Below are 21,530 nucleotides of genomic sequence, written 5' to 3'. Positions count from 1 at the left end.
CAGCACAGCACCTCGGCTTAACCATCTTACCTCAGTGTGGTATGGCAGGCCATAGATGTGGTCTTTCTCTCTGAGAAGGCTGTCAAACTGACGGTGATTCAGGCTTCTGGATCGGATGAAATTAACAGTTTGGATGACCACCTTCATGACGTTATCCATCTTTAATGACTTGCAACACAAAGCCTCCTGGTGCAAAATACAGTGAAAAGTCAAAAAATCACGTCCTCCATTTGCAGATTGCACTTTCTCTCTGAACTTTGTCACAACGCCTGCTTTTTTCCTGATCATTGAGGGCGCACCATCTGTAGCCAGGCTGACAGCGCGGGACCAGTCCACTCAGTCCACAGCGCGCCGACGAGTGCGGTAAAAATATCAGCTGCTGTCGTTGTATCTGTCATCGGCACCAACTCCACGAACTCCTCGGTGACGGTCAATGTGTCATCAACTCCGCGGATGAAAATGGCCAGTTGTGCAACATCTGTAATGTCCGTGCTTTCATCAATTGCAACCGAAAACGCAATAAATGACTTTACTTTTTGCTTCAACTGGCTGTCCAAATCCACTGAAAGATCGGAAATCCTGTCTGCAACTGTGTTTCTTGTCAGGCTGATATTTGCAAAAGCCTGCCGCTTTTCAGGGCACACAATCTCCGCTGCCTTCATCATGCATGTTTTTACAAATTCACCCTCACTAAATGGTTTTGAAGCCACTGCGATTTCATTAGCAATGAGGTAGCTAGCTTTCACTGCAGTGTCACTGATGTCTCGGCTGTGAGTAAAAACAGACTGCTGTTTCTTCAGACCTGCCAACAGTTCATTCACCTTCTCTCATCTCCGCTGTCCTTGAAAGTTGTCATATTTGTCGGCATGAAGACTCACATAGTGGCGACGAAGGTTATATTCTTTCAGCACTGCAACATGCTCTGAACACACCAAACATACAGCTTTCCCATTCAATTCCGTGAATAAATAGGATGACAATTTTTCTTGGAACACTCTGCACTCTGCGTCCACTTTTCTCTTTTTTGACAGAGACATATTGGGGCAATGAGGGTGCCAAAGAACATAATGTTAAAAGTAGAAGCCGTAATAAATATCGCGGGCAAAACAAAGTAGCTCATTGGCTGCACGTGCTTGACCTACTTGCTCTGCCCCGGTATAAACAGTTTGCTTGCTTAACACAATTGCTATTGCGCCATCCAATGGACGCAATTGGAACAGCAGTTTATTTTATTGAAAAATTGCAGCGCATTTTTATACTTTACAAAATTATTATTATTATTATTTTTTATTTTTATTTTTATTTTTCAAAATCATCTCGCGGGCCGGATTAAACCCGTTTGCGGGCCTGATCCGGCCCGCGGGCCGGACGTTTGACACCCCTGCACTAGGCTATTCACATCAAGTCATAGTTGAATAAATGTTGCATGCAAATGTGTTGCTTTTTCTCCTTGATAATATTAACACAATTGAATTTCAAGTTTAAAAAGTTTGATGTGCATTGACTGTGCGTTGTGTGGCTCAGGTCACCTTATTAATCAATATCAGTGACAGTGTTGTTTGTTCACAATGCTGGTCATTCTGTGCAGTGGAGAAGCAAAGGGGTTTAAGACCATTGGGGCAGTAGCTAACTAGGTGAAAAGAAATCTGTCTGTGCCCTTGAGCAAGGCAATTAACCTTAATTGCTCTTGTATGTTGTTCTGGATAATAGCATCTGCTAAAATGTAAATGACTCCGTTTTATAGTTCTCAATTCACTGCTATGTTTGATGAAATACTAGTAATTTGTTATGTCATCGTAGTCGCTATCGGAAAGAGACTGGTCCGGGTCTTCCTTCACGGTAAGAGCACCAATCCCCTCTTCATCTTGGACTTCTATGTTCTCATAAAGCGCAGAGGAAGATGAGCTGCTTGAATCATCTGTATAAAAAACTCACATTACCATTTACATACATCCACAATAGGCTACATGTTTTCAGCAATTGCATCTACAATGCCTTCAGAAAGTATTCACACCCCTCGACTTTTTCCATATTTTGTTGTTACACAGCCTGAATTTAAAAGTGATTAAATTGAGATGATGTGTCACTGGCCTACACACAATACCCCATAATGTCAAAGTGGAATTATGTTTGTAGACATTTTAACAAATTCATTAAAAATGAAAAGCGGAAATGTCGTGAGTCAATAGGTATTTAATCTTTGTTATGGCAAGCCTAAATAAGTTCAGGAGTAAAAATGTGCTTAATAAGTTGCATGGACTTACTCTGTGTGCAATAATAGTGTTTAAAATGATTTTTGAATGACTACCTCATCTCTGTACCCCACACGTACAATTATCTGTAAGGTCCCTCAGTCAAGTAGTGAATTTCAAACGGATTCAACCATAGACATTGGAGGTTTTCCATTGCCTCGCAAAGAAGGACACCTATTGGTAGATGGGGTAAAAATAAAAAAGCACACATGGAATATCCCTTTGAGAATGAAGTTATTCATTACACTTTGGATGGTGTATCAATATACCCTGTCATTACAAAGATACAGGCATCCTTCCTAACTCAGTTGCCGGTGAGGAAGGAAACCGGTAAGGGATTTCACCATGAGGCCAATGGTAACTTTAAAACAGTTACAGAGTTTAATGACTGTGATGGGAGAAAACTGAGGATGGATCAACAACACTCCACAATACTAACCTAAATGGGAAAAAAGGAAACTTGTACAGAATAAAAAATATTCCAAAACATGCATCCTGTTTGCAATAAGGCACTAAAGTAAAACTGCAAAAAATGTGACAAAGAAATGAACCTTATGTCCTAAATACAAAGTGTTATGTTTGGGGCAAATCACAACACATCACTGAGTACCACTTTTCATATTTTCAAGTATGGTGGTGGCTGCATCATGTTAAGGGTATGCTTGTCATCGGCAAGGACTAGAGAGTTTTTTTTAGGATAAAAATAAACAGAATAGAGCTAAGCACAGACAAAATCCTAGAGGAAAACCTGGTTCAGTCTGCTTTTCAATAGACACAGGGAGACAAATTCACCTCTCAGCAGGACAATAACCTAAAACACAAGGCCAAATATACACTGGACTAGTTACAGTTTTGACTTAAATGGGCTTGAAAATATATGGCAAGACTTGGAAATGGCTGTGTAGCAATGATCAACAACCACTTGACAGAGCTTGAAGAATTTTAAAAAGTATAATGTGCAAATATTGTACAATCCAGAAAAACTCACAGCTGTAATCACTGCAAAATATGATTCTAACATGAATTAACTCAGGGTGTGAATACTTATTTAAATAGATATTTCTGTATTTCATTTTCAAAAAATGTGCTAACATTTCTAAAAGCATGTTTTCACTTTTGTCATTTTGGGGTAGTGTGTGTTTTTTTATTTTGTATTTCATCCATTTTGCGGAAGCACAGTTCCCGCTCAGCCCAGTCAAAACTGTTCGCTGCTCTGGCACCCCAATGGTGGAACAAGCTCCCTCATGACGCCAGGACAGCGGAGTCACTGACCACCTTCCGGAGACACTTGAAACCCTACCTCTTTAAGGAATACCTGGGATAGTATAAAACCTGGGATAGTATTTAGGGGAATACAGGTACTTGGTGCCGCCGTTGAACATGCCTTAATGTCAAGGACTAGGCTTAATCTTTGTCAAGGGAACCGACCCTTAACGCTAATACATCAATGTTTGAACATTTTAATCATCCCTTTGCATTAACGGCATAGCCACAGGAAATAGGAGTGCTGAGGGTGCTGCAGCACCCCTAATAAATTAAATAATAAATAAATAAACCCTTCTAATTAACAAAAACAATTATGATTAGTGAACTAGGCCTTAATTACTCCTGTATGAGCGGAGAAAAATACCCCTCTTCACTCAGTCGCTTACCAGCCTAGGCGTACTCCCAACCAAAAGCCTATGACTTGTCAATCAATGTGATTTTGTTTCACTGAATCTGTATATTTGGTTAATTCTCTGGCTGGGCAAATAAGTAGAGGGGGTAACTCATCTATTTGTTTGCTCATCCATCACTGATTAGAAACATTTAGCATGCAATAATGTAGCCTAAATCAAGCATAGGTCTATTATTATGGTCTACGCCTGCTCCCTAACAAAGCGGAGTGAGGGTAGAAAGAGATGAAACGTGGATTGCCTTGGGCTCTGTTTCAAAATCACTTTTTATATAACAGCAGTTCCACACGTTGCCGTGACGCAAGTTGTGTGGGAAGAATGATTTATTTTATTCTGTTATAATTCATTATATTCTTAGCCTACTACAACATATATGTGTGTTGACTGTGATCAGGGTAGCCTAAGTGTGTCTTGTCTGTTTAATGAACAAAATAAGTAGATTTTATGTGCATGGCCTATAGGCTGCACAGACCAGTAACATAATTAAACTCAAAATATGCCATTCTATTATTTTGAAAATAAATTGTATTAGTCCTATAATGTTTATTAGGACCTGCCAAAAAACTAATTAATAATGGATTTCTTTGTGATGGTGTATACAGTGCATTCGGAAAGTATTCAGACCCCTTGACTTTTTCCACATTTTGTTACGTTACAGCCTTATTCTAAAATTGATTAAATAGTTTTCCCCCCCTCATTGATCTACACACAATACCCAATAATGACAAAGCAAAAACCTTTTTTTTGTTTTTTTTGCACATTTATAAAAAAAAATCAACACCTGAAATATCACATTTACATAAATATTCAGACCCTTTTACTCAGTATTTTGTTGAAGCACCTTTGGCAGCGATTACAGCCTTGAGTCTTCTTGGGTATGACGCTACAAGCTTGGCACACCTGTATTTGGGGAGTTTCTCCCATTCTTCTCTGCAGATCCTCTCAAGCTCTGTCAGGTTGGATGGGGAATGTCTCTGCACAGCTATTTTCAGGTCTCTCCATAGATGTTAGATCGGGTTCAAGTCCGGGCTCTGGCTGGGCCACTCAAAGACATTCAGAGACTTGTCCCGAAGCCATTCCTTCATTGTCTTGGCTGATTGCTTAGAGTTGTTGTCCTGTTGGAAGGTGAACCTTCGCCCCAGTCTGAGGTCCTGAGTACTCTGGAGCAGGTTTTCATCAAGGATCTCTCTGTACTTTGCTCCGTTCATCTTTCTCTTGATCCTGACTAGTCTCCCTGCTGCTGAAAAACATCTCCACAGCATGATTCTGCCACCACCATGCTTCACCGTAGGAATGGTGCCAAGTTTCCTCCAGATGTGATGCTTGGCATTCAGGTTAAAGAGTTCAGTCTTGCTTTCGTCATACCGGAGAATCTTGTTTCTCATGGTCTGAGAGTCCTTTAGGTGCCTTTTGGCAAACTCCAAGCAGGATGTCGTACCTTTTACTGAGGAGTGGCTTCCGTCTGGCCACTCTACCATAAAGGCCTGATTGGTGGAGTGCTGCAGAGATGGTTGTCCTTCTGGAAGCTTCTCCCATCTCCACAGAGGAATTCTGGAGCTCTGTCAGAGTGACCATCAGGTTCTTGGCCACCTCCCTGACCAAGGCCCTCCACCGATTGCTCAGTTTGGCCGGACGGCCAGCTCTAGGAAAAGTCTTGGTGGTTCAAAACTTCTTCCATTTAAGAATGATGGAGGCCACTGTGTTCTTGGGGACCTTCAATGCTGCAGAAATTGTTTGGTACCCTTCCCCAGATCTGTGCCTCGACACAATCCTGTCTCGGAGCTCTACGGACAATTCATTCTACCTCCTGGCTTGGTTTTTGCTCTGCCATGCACTGTCAACTGTGGGACCTTATATAGACAGGTGTGTGCCTTTCCAAATCATGTCCAATCAATTGAATTTACCACAGGTGGACTCCAAACAAGTTGTAGAAACATCTCAAGGTTGATCAATGGAAACAGGATGCACCTGAGCTCAATTTCGTGTCTCATAGCAAAGGGTCTGTATACTTATGTAAATCAGGTATTTCTGTTTTTTATTTTTAATACATTTGCAAAAACGTCTAAAACCTGTTTTCGCTTTGTCATTATGGGGTATTGTGTGTAGATTCATGAGGATGATAAAAAAATATTTTTTTTTTAGAATAAGGCTGTAACGTAACAAAATGTGGGAAAAGTGAAGGGGTCTGAATACTTTCATAATGCACTGTATTTAATGGATTTATTAAAATAGACATCTACCCACATCTACTCCCACTCCTAAATTTGCTGGCATGTGCACGGGAGATATAAAAGGCTTATCACGGCAAGAATGGGGTAAAAACTATAGGCAACATGCCGTAAAGTCTGTCTGTAAAGGGTATTAGTGTCTCTAATCTAATTGACTCTGTCATTCTGAGGTGTAGCTCTCCATAGCTTAAAGGTAGATTAAAGCGAATAACAGAGCCGGGCAATTTCCTCCATCTGAATGAGGACAGTCTCTCTCTTCCGCTCTCTCTCCCTCCCTCTGTTGGATTCAAGCATGTGCCTGCCAGACATACTACCCTTTCCTTTATTCACTGTGATAGTAAATCTGTCGAAAACTAAAGTAATTAAGTACAATTTAAATCCTCACAGATGGTTTATGCTCCATACCCAATGGCCTCATCTGTCAGACTACCTTAGTTCTTTGAATATGATTTGTTCTGTTTCTTTCAGGGATTACACCGGTGGTCATCAAATTAATTTGGCAGATTTTCAAACACAATATGACACCAGCAAGGAGACTGAGAATTAGTATCGGCATGGAACATTACATGAATCACACATGCACAGACTCATCAGAAATGTGTCAGGTACCTTGATTTTGATTGTTCAGTAGGTGGCAGCTACTGGTCGCAGGCTGTTGCTGATCCTGGTGTGTACTGGTTGATTGCACAGCGGAAGGTGTATAGGTGTTCTCTGAGGAGAAAATGAGAAAATGTGCTCCCAGTGAAGTAATTACGAATCTACATATTTTCTCCCAGAAACTTTCTAGACAGTTCTTTCATGTACTGTTCTGTAGTGCAAAAAGCCTTTGCTGTTGTGTCTATGTTCTGTGCTTAGACACAGCCAGATTCATTAGGTGTTGTTGTTGTTCACGTAATATTGACTTGGAACGGACCTGACTGTAGATGCTGTTCGACAGCCATCCCCACGTTCTCGTAGGATTCCCCAGATGATGTACTACTACTCGATCCCAAGGATGGCTCTCTTCTACAGATCAAGTCTGTGAGGGCAGCTTCTCTCAAATCTGGACCTGGGTGGTTAGCATTCCATACAGTTACTATGTTATCATTGATTAATGAGAATGGATTTCATAAATGCACTGACTGACTCCACAAATGCATTTTTGGACTACAAGAATGTTGTTTTGTTTATTTGTTTCAGCATTTTAGACTGACCTGAGCCCAACAGCTCCTTCTCCAGTGTCTCAATGTTCTCATAGCATTCCCCAGAAGACGTGCTGGATGACAACAGTGAATGCACTGGACATACAAATGGTTGTTAGTATGTTACAATAGGGCTCTTATTCAACTTTTCTGTCACCATGGCAAGTTTTAGCAAACTATAACTTTTCTGATTCCTTATTCTCCAAAAGGTTGTAGTAAAGTCTCAGATTTTAGGAGGACATTATGTCCTTTTAAGACTAAGAAGAAACATGTCAGACATGGACACAATATGATAATGGTAAAAATCTGGGTCACCCAACCCAACAGTAACTTACGGCTTTGGATGGCAGGGTTATTTCTCTCAACAATATTATATTTCTCAGGAGTGTCAGAGGTCTCTGCTGTCTGCGTGGTTTCCCATGGCTCTCTGCTTGTGCTTACTCCATTGTCAAGGACCCTGACTAATGAAAACGTAAAAGACCATTTGGTTGGCACTGCGAGCAAGTCTTGGACCACTTTCTCCCTTAATAGCCACGTGTCACTTCCCATCTTTTTTATTTTACAATTGTACTATTTATCCAAAACTATGAAGATGAACTGACCAAGTGCAGTAGCCATGGCAACAGAGGGTTGGTCACTGAAGTCATAGTTTTCATAGTCAGAGTCACACGCGGTGTCAGTGTCATTCTGAGAGGGCCGTTGGGAAAGGTACTGTGGAGCTGCATGAAAGGCCACAGAGAAAATGTATTCTGACAAATGGGACACTTGAACTAATAAGACATTTCCTAAAATTGCAAGTACCTAATGGGCACAAAGAGGACAAGTGCATCAGTAGGAACTCACTGTAATCAGCTGTGTCCGTGGTGACTGTGAGAAGGTTGACTCTCTCCCCTTGGTCAGTGTGTTGAGACTGGGTGGACAGCAGGTGGCCATCTTGCCTTTGGTGAACCAGAAGTGCTAGTAATGAAGGGAAAGTACAGTTGAAGTCGGAAGTTTACATACACTTAGGTTGGAGTCATTAAAACTTGTTTTTCAACCACAACACAAATTTCTTGTTAACAAACTATAGTTTTGGCAAGTCGGTTAGGACATCTACTTTGTGCATGACACAAGTCATTTTTCCAACAATTGTTTACAGAAAGATTATTTCACTTATATTTCACTGTATCACAATTCCAGTGGGTCAGAAGTTTACATACACTAAGTTGACTGTGCCTTTAAACAGTTTGGAAAATTCCAGAAAATGATGTCATGTCTTTAGAAGCTTCTGATAGGCTAATTGACATCATTTGAGTCAATTGGAGGTGTACCTGTGGATGTATTTCAAGGCCTACCTTCAAACTCAATGCCTCTTTGCTTGACATCATGGGAAAATCAAAAGAAATCAGCCAAGACCTCAGAAAAAAAATTGTAGACCTACACAAGTCTAGTTCATCCTTGGGAGCAATTTCCAAATGCCTGAAGGTACCACGTTCATCTGTACAAACAATAGTACGCAAGTATAAACACCATGGGACCACGCAGCCGTCATACCACTCAGGAAGGAGACGCGTTCTGTCTCCTAGAGATGAACGTACTTTGGTGCGAAAAGTACAAATCAATCCCAGAAACACAGCAAAGGACCTTGTGAAGATGCTGGAGGAAACAGGTACAAAAGTATCTATATCCACAGTAAAACTAGTCCTATATCGACATAACCTGAAAGGCCGCTCAGCAAGGAAGAAGCCACTGCTCCAAAACCGCCATTAAAAAAGACAGACTACGGTTTGTAACTGCACATGGGGACAAAGATCGTACTTTTTGGAGAAATGTCCTCTGGTCTGATAAAACAAAAATAGAACTGTTTGGCCATAATGACCATCGTTACGTTTGGAGGAAAAAGGGGATGGCTTGCAAGCCGAAGAACACCATCCCATCCATGAAGCACAGGGGAGGCAGCATCATGCTGTGGGGGTGCTTTGCTGCAGGAGGGACTAGTGCACTTCACAAAATAGATGGCATCATGAGGAAGGAAATTTCTGTGGATATATTGAAGCAACATTTAACGTCATTTTTAGCAGACGCTCTTATCCAGAGCGACTTACAGTTAGTGCATACATTATTCTTTTTTATTTTCATACTGGCCCCCATGGGAATCGAACCCAAAACCCTGGCGTTGCAAACACCATGCTCTACCAACTGAGCTACCTCCCTGCCGGCCATTCCCTCCCCTACCCTGGACGACGCTGGGCCAATTGTGCGCCGCCCCATTGGTCTCCCGGTTGCGGCCGGCTACAGCAGAGCCTGGATTCGAACCAGGATCTCTAGTGGCACAGCTAGCACTGCGATGCAGTGCCTTAGACCACTGCGCCACTCGGGAGCATCTCAAGACATCAGTCAGGAAGTTAAAGCTTGGTCGCAAATGGGTCTTCCAAATGGACAAGGACCCCAAGCATACTTCCAAAGTTGTGGTAAAATGGCTTAAGGACAACAAAGTCAAGGTATTGGAGTGGCCATCACAAAGCCCTGACCTCAATCCTATAGAAACTTTGTGGGCAGGACTGAAAAAGCATGTGCGAGCAAGGAGGCCTACAAACCTGACTCAGTTACACCAGCTCAGTCAGGAGGAATGGGCCAAAATTCACCCAACTTATTGTGGGAAGCTTGTGAAAGGCTACCCGAAACGTTTGACTCAAGTTAAACCATTTAAAGGCAATGCTACCTAATACTAGTTGAGTGTATGTAAACGTCTGACCCACTGGGAATGTGATGAAGGAAATAAAAGCTGAAATAAATAATTCTCTCTACTATTATTCTGACATTTCACATTCTTAAAATAAAGTGGTGATCCTAACTGACCTAAGACAGGGAACTTTTACTAGGATTAAATGTCAGGAATTGTGGAAAAACTGAGTTGAAATGTATTTGGCTAAGGTGTATGTAAACTTCCGACTTCAACTGTACATAGAGTTTTGCCTTTGAAACTTCTATGTACCGACGCTAGGATAATAGGTTTGTTGGCCTTTGTTGTCTTTTATAAGGAATAAGGACAATACATCTCAAAACCAATTAAATATTTTAATTAGACCACTGTCACATTTGGCACATATTCAAAGCATTATCATCCCTGTGAAATAATATATGCTGTTTTTTTAAGTCAGTGTGAAAACAACACTGGTGATGGGATTCTCTTAATGAGCAATCAACCAACCCAATGGTATGCATACTGTTCCAGTTTGGTGACTTCCTTTGTGTACTATATTGAATCGCATTGCATTGTGTTGTGGTATTATCATAATTGGCAAACCATTGAGAAGAATATGTAAAACCCTTCAGACAAAGCAGTTTCTCAGTGTTAATTACTGCTCATTGATGATAGCATGTTTGTTGTTGTTGTTTGTGTGAACAAATGGGGAGAGTGACAGTTGAGTCTGAGGCAATGAAAGAGAAAGAAAAAGAGAGAACAAAACGATGACTCACCAGCTCTCCTCCTGTAAGACAGGAAGAGTAAAGCATTGGAGATGATTGTGAGGAGGAGGGCTATAGACAATGCGATGCAGCCCCAGACAGCAGCTGTGGGAGGAGAGGACCAGCTCTCTGCACTGGTGACTAGTAGAACTGAGCCTGCTGGAAACAAGAACAAATCATAGTGCAGAGTACAGACTAGATAACAGATTCTTCTTGACATTTTCATATGAGCAGAGCAGACACTTGGTGTATTATTATACAGATGGAGGGTCATGTGTGTCAGCATATAACTGTACCTTCGGTTGAAGTCTGGGTGTTCTGTTCTGCCGTCTCGTTGCCTGACTGAGATGGAATTCCTGTCAGGGAAATGGAAAAAGCCTAGAGGTGTTAGAAAACTGTAAGGTATAACAGATTCATGGATTACTTCTCCTGAGTGTTCAAGACACACACTGAAAGATGGGGAAAAGGTTTGTTTAAAAAACATTTCCTCAAAAATGGTAAATCCAAGAGGAGTTGTGTTTGTCCATCTGTGTATCTAATGATCTATTGAACCAATATCTGACTCTTATTCAAAAGTTTGACATTTCAGTCAGTCATTTGGCAATTACTGCCAGGAATGTGTGCGTTTTCTCTTGAAAAATTGATGGATGTAGCCTTTTGAGTAGGCCTAAATAATGAACTATTTTTTGAAGTGTTTGAAATGGATCGGAAACATGGTCAACAAGCCATGGCCTTGACATAAGTGGAGTTTTAGACACACTAAAACACACAATATAAATTTAGCAAAAATTGTTCATTTAGATGCAAGATTCAAAACCCATGGAAGTGCCGAACAACTGTTGTTATGTTGAAGTCAAGGCAGTTTGGATGTGTTCTCACCAAGGAACTTGGCTCCCAGGTTGAACATCTTTCATTGAGGGTCTTCCTCAGACAGTGCTGTTGCGACGAGGTATTGACGTGGTTTGTCTACTTTCTTAGTGACATGCATTACTTAGGCCTATGTGTTTTTGTGCTGCCTCTGTGTGTTTCTTTTTTTTCGTTAATGAAAATAACAAGAATTAGAATGCAAAGCAGCGGTCTCTTTTCGGCTTATGACCTCTCTCACGTCTCCTGATCTCTGCATTACTGTAGGAGGATTTGAAGCTTGTTCGTCAGTATCAGTGCTGAGTGTGACTGAGACACTGAGTGCTATCCATTCAGACACACTGATAAGGTCACGAGCCAAATCATTCCTGACTCGCAATCATCAGAACCCTGATTGTCAACAGCGTTTAGCGTGCTAGAAATCAGCGGGAATTGGTTCGCCACCAAGACACCGGATGTTCAATCATGGTAATGTGTTTTACATGTTATTACTGCACTATCCATATTCAAACGAATCTAAGGAGAATGTACAAACACTATGATATAGCATAGCTATTTTAAAGAGTGGGCATGACATTGACTTAGATTCCATTCACGTTTAAAATGTTTTTTTTTTTTTTATGACATGATTGTGAATACAGTAACTGACAATGATAATATTATAGCTGCAGGCTTACCTGAACAAACCACTGCAGCGTCCTCTTTGTGTCCACAGTCATTGGCTGTCCCCAGGGAAGGACACTCCCATAGGTTCCTCTCGCTCCCCCCACAGTTCACCTCATCTAATAGAACCTGACCAACACCAGCTCCAAAGGACCCGCCCTGCCCGCTCACATTTAGGGCAGAGCCACAGCCCAATTGAGCACAGACCACGCCCCCATCGCTCAGGTCCCAACTATCGTCACACACCGTTCCCCATTTTTCCTGTCTCCACAACTCCACCCGTCCCTCACAGTGGTGTTTTCCTCCAGCCAATCGCACGGCCTGGTGCCCTGAGGAATGGACAGATCAACCAATCAGTTCATAGATCATCAGTTAACCTCGATAGAAGGTGGGCCTCACTTAGGGTCATTAAAAAGCAGCTTGAACATGGAAGTGTGCTGTAGGGAGGAAGTTGTTGCAAAGTGGCCACAAAACACTCGAGACAACCCATACGATGGCGTTCCATTGCATGCAATTTTGCAGGCGTTACTGCAACAACGTGTTTGTGGTTGCTTATCAACAACGGTAGCTATTACTCTTGCTCAATATCAATTATGCCGATCCAAGGATAAGCTTTGTAATGAGGGTCTTACCACAGGTTATTTCAGTCAGGTTAGAGCAGTCCGTGTGTGAGAGCACTGTACAGTTCTCCACCAGTAGGTCTCTGTACACACACTGGCTCAGACACGTTGAGCTGGAGTAGTTTAAAGTAGCTGTGCCATTTTGTCGGAGCTCATACACTGCCCCGCAGCTCAGGTTGGCACATATGTCCTCCGCCACTTTGGCCCACTCTGCAGACCCAAGGTCAAAGGTCACCGGCCTCCACAGCCCCTGATGGAGCACCTCCACAACCCCAGAGCAATGCTGAGATAGCCTGGGGGGGTTAGATATGGCTGGAGGGATGGAGAGATACAGAATCAATGAGAGTGAAATACAGATGACTGTTTATTTATATTTCCCCATGTAGTGTAGCCACATGTACAGTACATGTTATACACCATAACACACACACCCACACACATTGAATGCCCTAGCTGTTTGTTGGCCTATCGTTTGCTGTGCTCTTTGCAGACGTTCAGCAGAGCAGCCACATCCTGTGAGTCATGTCCTGTGGAAATGTCACTGGGTGGTGAATTCAGAGGGGGACACTGAAGGCGACCTACCTGATTCTAGAAACACCACGGGACCAAATACTCACGATGGTTTGAAACCATGTGACACTGGAGCCTTTGGTACTGCATTTCAACTGGAGCAGGTTTCAGCCATGTCTTCACTTTTTGCCCTATTTAAATGTGGTGGAATTTCTCACACAATTTAACCCTTGATATTATGTTGCACTTAATTTAGCTTAAACAAATAGAGAATGAAAATCAGGTTAGTGTAGTATAATTATAACGGAATAACTGCTTGATAGTATTTTCCTTAAAAATCTGAATCCACTGGACCATTTGATATCCTCTATGACATGAATTGCAATCGACCCATTATTTTCTTATTTTTCTTTTTGTTTGTGTGTTAGAGGGAGCATGTTTGTGTGGGATGTTCCTCCCACTTTGTACTAAAGGAGCCTTACACATCATCATCACCCTCAGAACAATGAAAATATTGTCTCACTGTGGCTTAATTGCTGGTGTCCTGTATCATTATAGTAAAAAAAAAAATGCCTTTGCCTCATCTCATTTCCCTCTCAGTATAAGCAATCAAGTTCTCTGCGGGATTGTTGCTTGAGGTTTGTTGCACCTAGCAATTTGACTGGATGGGCACGAGGGATTAGAATTTGGGGTTTATGAAGTTATGTGGGGTGGTATTCAGAGAGTAAGATCGATATAGATTGCAGTGGCCTCCGGAACCAAATGTAGGTTGATTGGAGGCTCGGTTTCTGAATCTCTTTTTAGCATAATACCAACCATTTAAATAAAAATAGGAACTCACTTAGATTGGATGTCTGCTGCTCATCAGTCTCTCCCGACCCAGAGAAGTTCCGCGGAACAGAGTAGACGGTATTTAGTAAGGCTGAAATATGACAAACAACAACAACAAACTAAACTAAGATAAATCAAAAAGTATTGTAGTTATGCGTAGATGGGAGTATTAATGCAGCTGTCCAATCAGTTATTTCATCCTACTACGTGTTGTCAATGCTATATGAAACCCAGGGCACGCAGCGGTACATTACAAACAGGTTATTGAATTTGGCGCTAATCAGAATAATATTTTCCATTTTGTAAACTGTAATATGGAGTCTGTAAATCACTATATTTACATTGGTTTTCATAACAGCTATTATCAACTGCCTCAATTGGTTAATTGAGTTGTTAAATGGGTATGCCATGAATAACATCTGTGGCTCAATGTTGAATTAACACCAATTTCACACTAGCAATGTTTGAGGAATCAATGCAAATAATGCATAATCTTTGTGAAGCAAAATAATTGTTTGTTCATGCTTTAACCCATGTCACAGCTCTCCTCCTTAGAAAGCAATTAATATTGAACTATCACTTTGTTTATGTATCACTCTGTGACAAATTAGTGATTCATACAAAAACATTTATGTTTCACCCAATCATTGTTTACTATGGTTGGTTGATTTGAATTCCCTCCAAATTTATGCTGCTTCAAGCGCTCTTTGAATTTTAGCTAGTTAAGTGTTCGATGAATCGTATTGGCTGTTGCAGTAAACACCTTACATTGGGAAGTAAACTAATCCTCTGTAAGATTATGCAGCATTTAACCTACACCTAATTGGCATCACTCCTGTCAGCCCCTTTTTGTATTAATCTTTTATTTCCTTGCTTGAACACACCAACACATGCTGTCAACAAGTAGAATAAAACGCTATGCTCTTGTACATTCAGACATGAATAAAAAACAAACAGAAATTAATCTTAAAATATGGTGATGTTGAAGCATAATGAAAATGCAAATGTGACTCCTCTGCCAACTATTTTGATGTGCATATCTTTAGTGTTTTCAAACAACACATACAAACAATTCTAAAATACATTTGATGCTGTGTTTGATGTACATAGAGTATAACTGCCATACTTTCCTTCAAAAGAGCCAATGAAGATAATATAATTGAATGCAATCAAAGTAGAAATATTAGATTAAACTGTGTTACCTTGAGATAGGACCAGAACTGGCAGAACTATTGCCGTCCTGAACAGTTCCATCTCACAGAAAACAGTTGGGCCGGGGTCCTTTGAGCATACTCCTCAACCGGAAACAACTTTGTTCTTTTAATATTAATAACAATCAAACGAGAAATAATGCACGTTATTGATCTTATCATGAATCAAGCAGTGTGCTATATGTAAGAACTTGTGTACTCACTCTATTTATGTTTGCACTGCTGCAACTTGTGGTTTCCATGAGCTTCGTCTCTGACACAAAATCAAATATGCTTCTGTCTGTAGAGTGTGCACACTACTTTCTCAGACATATAGACTGGCTGTGAGAAACACCCACTGTCTTACACACAACTACACACTGTTAAATTGTTGACTAACACCCTCAACAACACATTTTAACCTCCCAACACAACACTCAAAAAAGGTTGAATTAAACAAACAAACTCAAATTCATATGCAATTTAAAACAGGTTTACCCAAATGACTATTATATCCTTATATTGATAAAGAGGAGCCTGTAAAATGAATCTGACCCAAATAACCCTGTTTTAGGATTCATGAGAACACAACAATACATCTACTTGAAAAGCTTCATATGCCAGAAAGTTTTTGCCAGAAGCTGTAGCCGCTAGCAATACTAAAACTCTATTATTACTGTCTAAATTAAACATTGATTGAAGCAAAGAGATTTTCATCTGTGTTTTACATGGGCTGGAGAATAATTCAAACACTGTTTGTGTGATTGTGAACAAAGACCAACTCCAATACCATTCAGCTGGTAAATTATAGGCCCAGAGTAGTGGAAGGCATGGAAGGTCTGCCTGTCTGCTTCGACAGTCTGAACAAATAAAGGAGTTGAGTAGAAGCTGTCCCCATACACAGTAATGGAATCTATTTAAGGCTATTTTATGATAGCACTTCACAAACATCCTGAACTTCAGTATGCAAGGCCACCATTATTACCAATAAAGACTACCTCAAACAAGTAAAAGTTTCCCTTTATGTGAGCTAGCTGAATTTACCTTGAATGAACTAGGCCTTGGCTGTACCATAGCCTTTAATATAATTGAGTACCCATATACCAAAGCTCATCAGGGTAATTTCATTGAAATAAAAAGCATTTCTCCCGCTTGAAGACACCTCACAAACCTGAGGGCCAGGCAGGAAGTTATTGTGGAACCTTCCTCATCCACAGCCCAGGCATATTCCAGTGAATCTGATTAGCACTATTGAAGCTGCCAGTGCAGGCCTGGCTCTATGATTGGAGCCTGGAGGCAGGTTTAGGGACATAAATACAAACTGCCTTTAGCCACCACAGCAGAGCTCCCAAGTCAGCCTAGTCAACCTCCCTATTTATTTAACTCTTTAGAGAAAGTGAATCATGCTTCACACACCTTGACCCTGTTTCACCACAACAGCCTTTAGAATTGTGTTTCTATTCAGTTGGCTTCTCATTTGATTTGATTCATCATATAGCACCACAGAAGACCTTGGCTTCTTAATGCTCTCCATTGAGTCTGAAAGTTTGTTGGAAAACATACATTACTCAATCCTTTCCTGGAGATTGACTGAATACAATAACTTCATACTATATCAACCATAACAAATGCAGTCAACATACAGATGTAGGATCTTAATTTGATCACCCTGTTGCAGGAGAACCTTCCTGCATTGTAGGAAATGTAAAACGTGTAGTGTATTTGAGGTTTAAAAAGGCATGGGAAGTTTATAATTTCCACTTTGAAATTTCAGACTTGATTTTCCCATATAAAAAAGTACCCCTATAAACATTTAAATTAATTATAATCCACATAATAATTCACATTTCATGTTGCTGCAGGATTATTTTCAATGATGACCCTCACTTCTGTCATCTTCTGTCTTTCATCTCCTCTCTCACCACCACATCTCGTTCCTTTGTATCTTTTGGGGCAGCTTTTATTTAGGTTAATACATGACTGACAACATCCAAACTGCCGATGGCAAGGTAAATAAAGGATTGTCAGGATATGACAGATGGGTGACTTGCCCAGAGTTCTTCTGGGGGCAGAGTAGACTTTTTAAGTCCTCTGCCAATCACATCTCTCCTAAATGACAGCTCTGCAGGCATGCATGTGGCATGATGGGATTTAAAAAAAATCAACTTCAGTATCCTAATGACTGATGCAATCAACCATAGAGCCTTTTTTAGCTAGGTAAGGTGAGGACAATGAAAAACCTTAGTTTTTCATAGCTTTAATTATTACTTGAGTTCAACCTATATCTTCAATTTGTACAGTACCTTTTATTGTTATCCCTGCAGAATATCTCCAAATGATGCCATGAAGGTCAGTTCCCATGACTACATTTCTCTTCCTTTTTTATATAATAATACAATTCCTACCTACCTTTCCAGTCTGGTACTTTATCGCCTCCCACTGCCCTCAGGGCCTTGCATAAATCAATGCCGACTCCGTCATTAGCATAATGGGGTCACAATCACACATTTACATTTTACATTTTAGTCATTTAGCAGACGCTCTTATCCAGAACGACTTGCAGTTAGTGAGTGCATACATTTTCATACTGGCAATGGAGATTACATGTCACTGTGAGAATGTGATTTGAAGGAGTCAGGCTCAGGAGGGTAAATCACCGAATACAGAGTTTATTCCATAGGACACAGTTACGCTGGATAGCGTCAACAAAATACAGGCACACGGGGAACAATATCCACGGAAATACAAGGTACGGGTAGCTCAACCGAGCTACACTCAACTCCCAAATAACAATCACCCACAAGGACAAGGGGGGTAGAGGGAACACTTATACATGTACTAATGAGGGGATATGAACCAGGTGTGTGTAATTGATAAGACAAGACAAATGGAATGATGAGATATGGAGCGGCAGTGGCTAGAAGGCCAGTGACGACGAACGCCGAAGCCTGCCCGAACAAGGAGGGGAGGCAGCTTCGGAGGAAGTCGGGACAGTCACAGAGTGGGCCTTGAGCTGTTCTCATCTTATTCAAATGATCACTGTTCCTCCCAATGAAATTGGTATTATGGTCTCCTTGTCTCTTTTATTTAAATTATTATTACTGTTCCTGCCAGTCCCATTGATTAATGAAGGAAACAGTTTTTCAGCTTCAGAGTGATAATTTAGACTTGATCTCATATTAATCAAAATAAACAAAACCACAAACAGGTTGAATATTGCATTCTGCATTCAAAATAATACAGCATTATGAAATCAAATGTTTTATCAAGTGAATTATTTATGTTCAAATTCCAATTACCCTCTTTCACCCCGATTTAATCTTACTTTTGGTGTCCCTTTGCAAACCTAGAAACCCTATTCAATCACATATTGTATTAATAAAAACAACTCTTGCACTGACAGTATTGTTTTCTAATGTTTTCAAGGAACATTGAACATGAAGGTTAGAACTCTTTGGTTGTCTACGCTGTTGTGCTACAGGACAGCTATCTGCTAGGAAATCAATTAATAGTGTATTATTATAATAGTGTATAGCTTTGATGTCTAACTTCTCCAATTTCTAGGGCAATTTCTGTGAAATGTATGCTTGACAAAATGCTAATAACCCAGCAGGCAGACACACAGAGATTCCATTAATATAAATCATCAACACTTTCATCTGACAGAGGCGCATCTCGTTTGAAATGTAATTGATCATTTTGGACACAGACTGAATACCAAGCATGTTGGCTTGTTGGTGCTGCTATTATATTGCCAAGGAATACGAGAATGTGAACAAAATAATTATCAATGAGATTCAGCTAAATTGAATGCATGGAATAGAATCGAAGGAAAACTAATAAGAAATTAAAGGAGTTGAATACACTGTCCTTTCAGAGAAAAACTCAGAGTATCTATCTATCTTCCATTCATGCATGTTTTGATTTGTTTTGTAAGAATTTGTTTCACAGAGAACTTGTGATTTTGTGGAACTTGTCTTTCTGACTCGATCTTTCTTTTTGAAGTTTTACATAGACTATGTGTTTTATTAAAAAAATGTATTTCACAACTCAAACATGAATTTTACAGATATATCTCACTTTTTGAAATAGCCCCAGAATTTGCAGAGAGGCTGTACTTATCAGAAAACAGTAGAGATTAGAGACAGTGTTATTCTTGAATAACCAACAAAAGCTTTAGAGAAATTTCCAAGCTCTGTCTACGCTCTGAATACGTCTAGAATAGATAATTTACCAGTCTTTCAAACTAAGGTCAAAGCTACAAAATGTATTTTCAGTTTTATCTTATGTCTTCCCTTTTTCAGACACTGATGTATATGCATAGTCTTTTTTGTGAGGACTGTTTTTTGTAAACTAGAAATGGGAGGGAGAGGATAGGAAGAAAGAGAGCAAGGTAATAAAGATGGTCAAGGTCAAGATATTCTGGAGACGGTGTACAGCAGTTTGGAGAGCATCCTAACCTTCAACTTGACTGTGAGGAGTAAAAACAAGCTGACCACAATTGTCAGCCAGCAAAATCATCTGTCGGCCACAGGAACAGCTGGGCAACCAAAAGGAAGGCACTGACTGTTGTTAGCAACCCCTCCCACCCTCTATACACCCTCAGTTCGAGGGAAACCCACCCTCTATACACCCTCAGTTCGAGAGGTTTCCCTCTCGCATTCTGATGTTATTTTGTACTGTAAAGAGCAGATATGTCTGTCTTTCCCCTCAGCTTAGGGGAGCACCAGTCAAAGCTCTGACATCTCCCCCATCCCGGTCCTGAAACTATTTCCCCCTGGCATCACTATGTTAAGAATTTGAAAAAAGTGTTATATGTTATGAATTTGCAAAACATACAAAATGTTACGAATTTTCAAAAAGTACAATATGTTACGAATTTTATAAACTTATGATATGTTACAAATTCTAGCTAGGGGGCTAACATTAGGTAGCTGGCTAACATTAGCTAGGCTTCGGTTTAGGGTTAAGCTTAGGAGTTAGGTTAAAGGGTTAGGGTTAGGGGAAGAATTAGCTAAAAGGGTTAAGGTTAGGGGAAGGGTTATCTAAAAAGGGGTAGGGTTAGGGGAAGGGTTAGCTAACATGCTAAGTAGTAGAAAAGTAGCTCAAAAGTAGTAAATAGTTGAAAAGTTGCTAATTAACTAAAATTATAAATTTGTCCGCAATGAGATTTGAACTCGCAACCACCCCGACCAACCACCTTACTTTCGTTTTTGCTTTAAGTAACCATCTGTCTTATGTAACCATACCAAATGTAACATATCATACTAATTTGAGTGTCTTTGATTTACTATTACTATGTTACGTCTAGTCTATGAGACCAGGCTGCAACACACACACTGGGCACAGACATCAATTCAACATCTGTCTATTCCACATTGGTAGAACATAATTACATTGAAATGACATGGAAACAACGTTGATTCAACCAGTGTGCCCAGTGGGTAGTATTAAGGTTCAGCTGAAGCAATATCTTTCTTTTTCATGTATTACTTGTGTCACTATAGGTCTAGGTCCTGTCTGCAGTGCATTGTCATGGAACTCTTGGCTAGCTGCCTTCAGCTCACAGGGCCATCTGTCCAAGCTGCATATGCCAGCTGGCCAGGTCATTATCTGGACTGGAGAGCAGTGAGTGGTTTTATTTAGCATAAAGAAGATGCATACTGCCGTGTAATGCTCTGGCTAATTGTGAAATGTGTTGGCTTGAGACCCTTGCTTTTAGCCCATGCTCAGTTTACACATTTCACTGTGAATGACAAGTTAAACATATACTGTATGTTTGCTGCGGTGTAAAGTAAGTAAAAATACTTTGAAGTACTACTTAAGAAGTTTTTTGTCATCCCTACTGTCTCTGATCTGGCGGACTCACTAAACACAAATAATGCGTTTGTAAATTATGTCTGAGTTTTCGAGTGAGCCCCTGGTTGTCCGTAAATGTAAAAAACAAGAAAATGGTGCCGCCTGGTTTGCTTAATATAAGGAATTTGATGTATAGCATTTACTTTTTCTCAAGTATGAAAATGTAGTACTTTTACCACCACTGTATTTAAGTACATTTAAAATCAGAT

At 40.4% G+C, this 21,530-nt stretch overlaps 1 protein-coding gene across 1 annotated transcript; it reads right to left on the bottom strand.

Moving 5' to 3' along the window:
* Positions 1 to 974: 974 nt before the first annotated feature.
* On the bottom strand, positions 975 to 15,726 carry LOC311112911 (uncharacterized protein). The gene is made up of 14 exons (XM_084156051.1): positions 15,687 to 15,726; positions 15,475 to 15,589; positions 14,283 to 14,363; positions 12,944 to 13,243; positions 12,326 to 12,640; positions 11,081 to 11,140; positions 10,797 to 10,943; positions 8,181 to 8,294; positions 7,940 to 8,056; positions 7,673 to 7,798; positions 7,350 to 7,433; positions 7,070 to 7,204; positions 6,766 to 6,867; positions 975 to 1,918 (listed from the first exon to the last, which is right to left on the bottom strand). The coding sequence occupies exons 2-14, from the start codon at positions 15,524 to 15,526 to the stop codon at positions 1,776 to 1,778; spliced, it is 1,776 nt and encodes a 591-aa protein (XP_084012177.1). The 5' UTR covers positions 15,527 to 15,589; positions 15,687 to 15,726; the 3' UTR covers positions 975 to 1,775.
* Between the last annotated feature and the right edge of the window lie 5,804 nt (positions 15,727 to 21,530).

The sequence above is a fragment of the Coregonus lavaretus genome, assembly GCF_964263955.1.
Source record: "Coregonus lavaretus genome assembly, chromosome: 3".
Taxonomy (NCBI): domain Eukaryota; kingdom Metazoa; phylum Chordata; class Actinopteri; order Salmoniformes; family Salmonidae; genus Coregonus; species Coregonus lavaretus.
This window is presented reverse-complemented; position numbering and strand designations above follow the sequence as displayed.

Bases quoted from the DNA above. Each gene is read 5' to 3' on its own strand.
- LOC311112911 (XM_084156051.1), bottom strand. From the start codon at position 15,526: ATGGAACTGTTCAGGACGGCAATAGTTCTGCCAGTTCTGGTCCTATCT. The intron at 13,244-14,282 runs GTGAGTTCCTAT...CCATCCCTCCAG, and splicing joins GCAGCAGACATCCAATCTAA to CCATATCTAACCCCCCCAGG. The intron at 11,141-12,325 runs GTAAGCCTGCAG...TTTCCCTGACAG, and splicing joins CGCTGCAGTGGTTTGTTCAG to GAATTCCATCTCAGTCAGGC.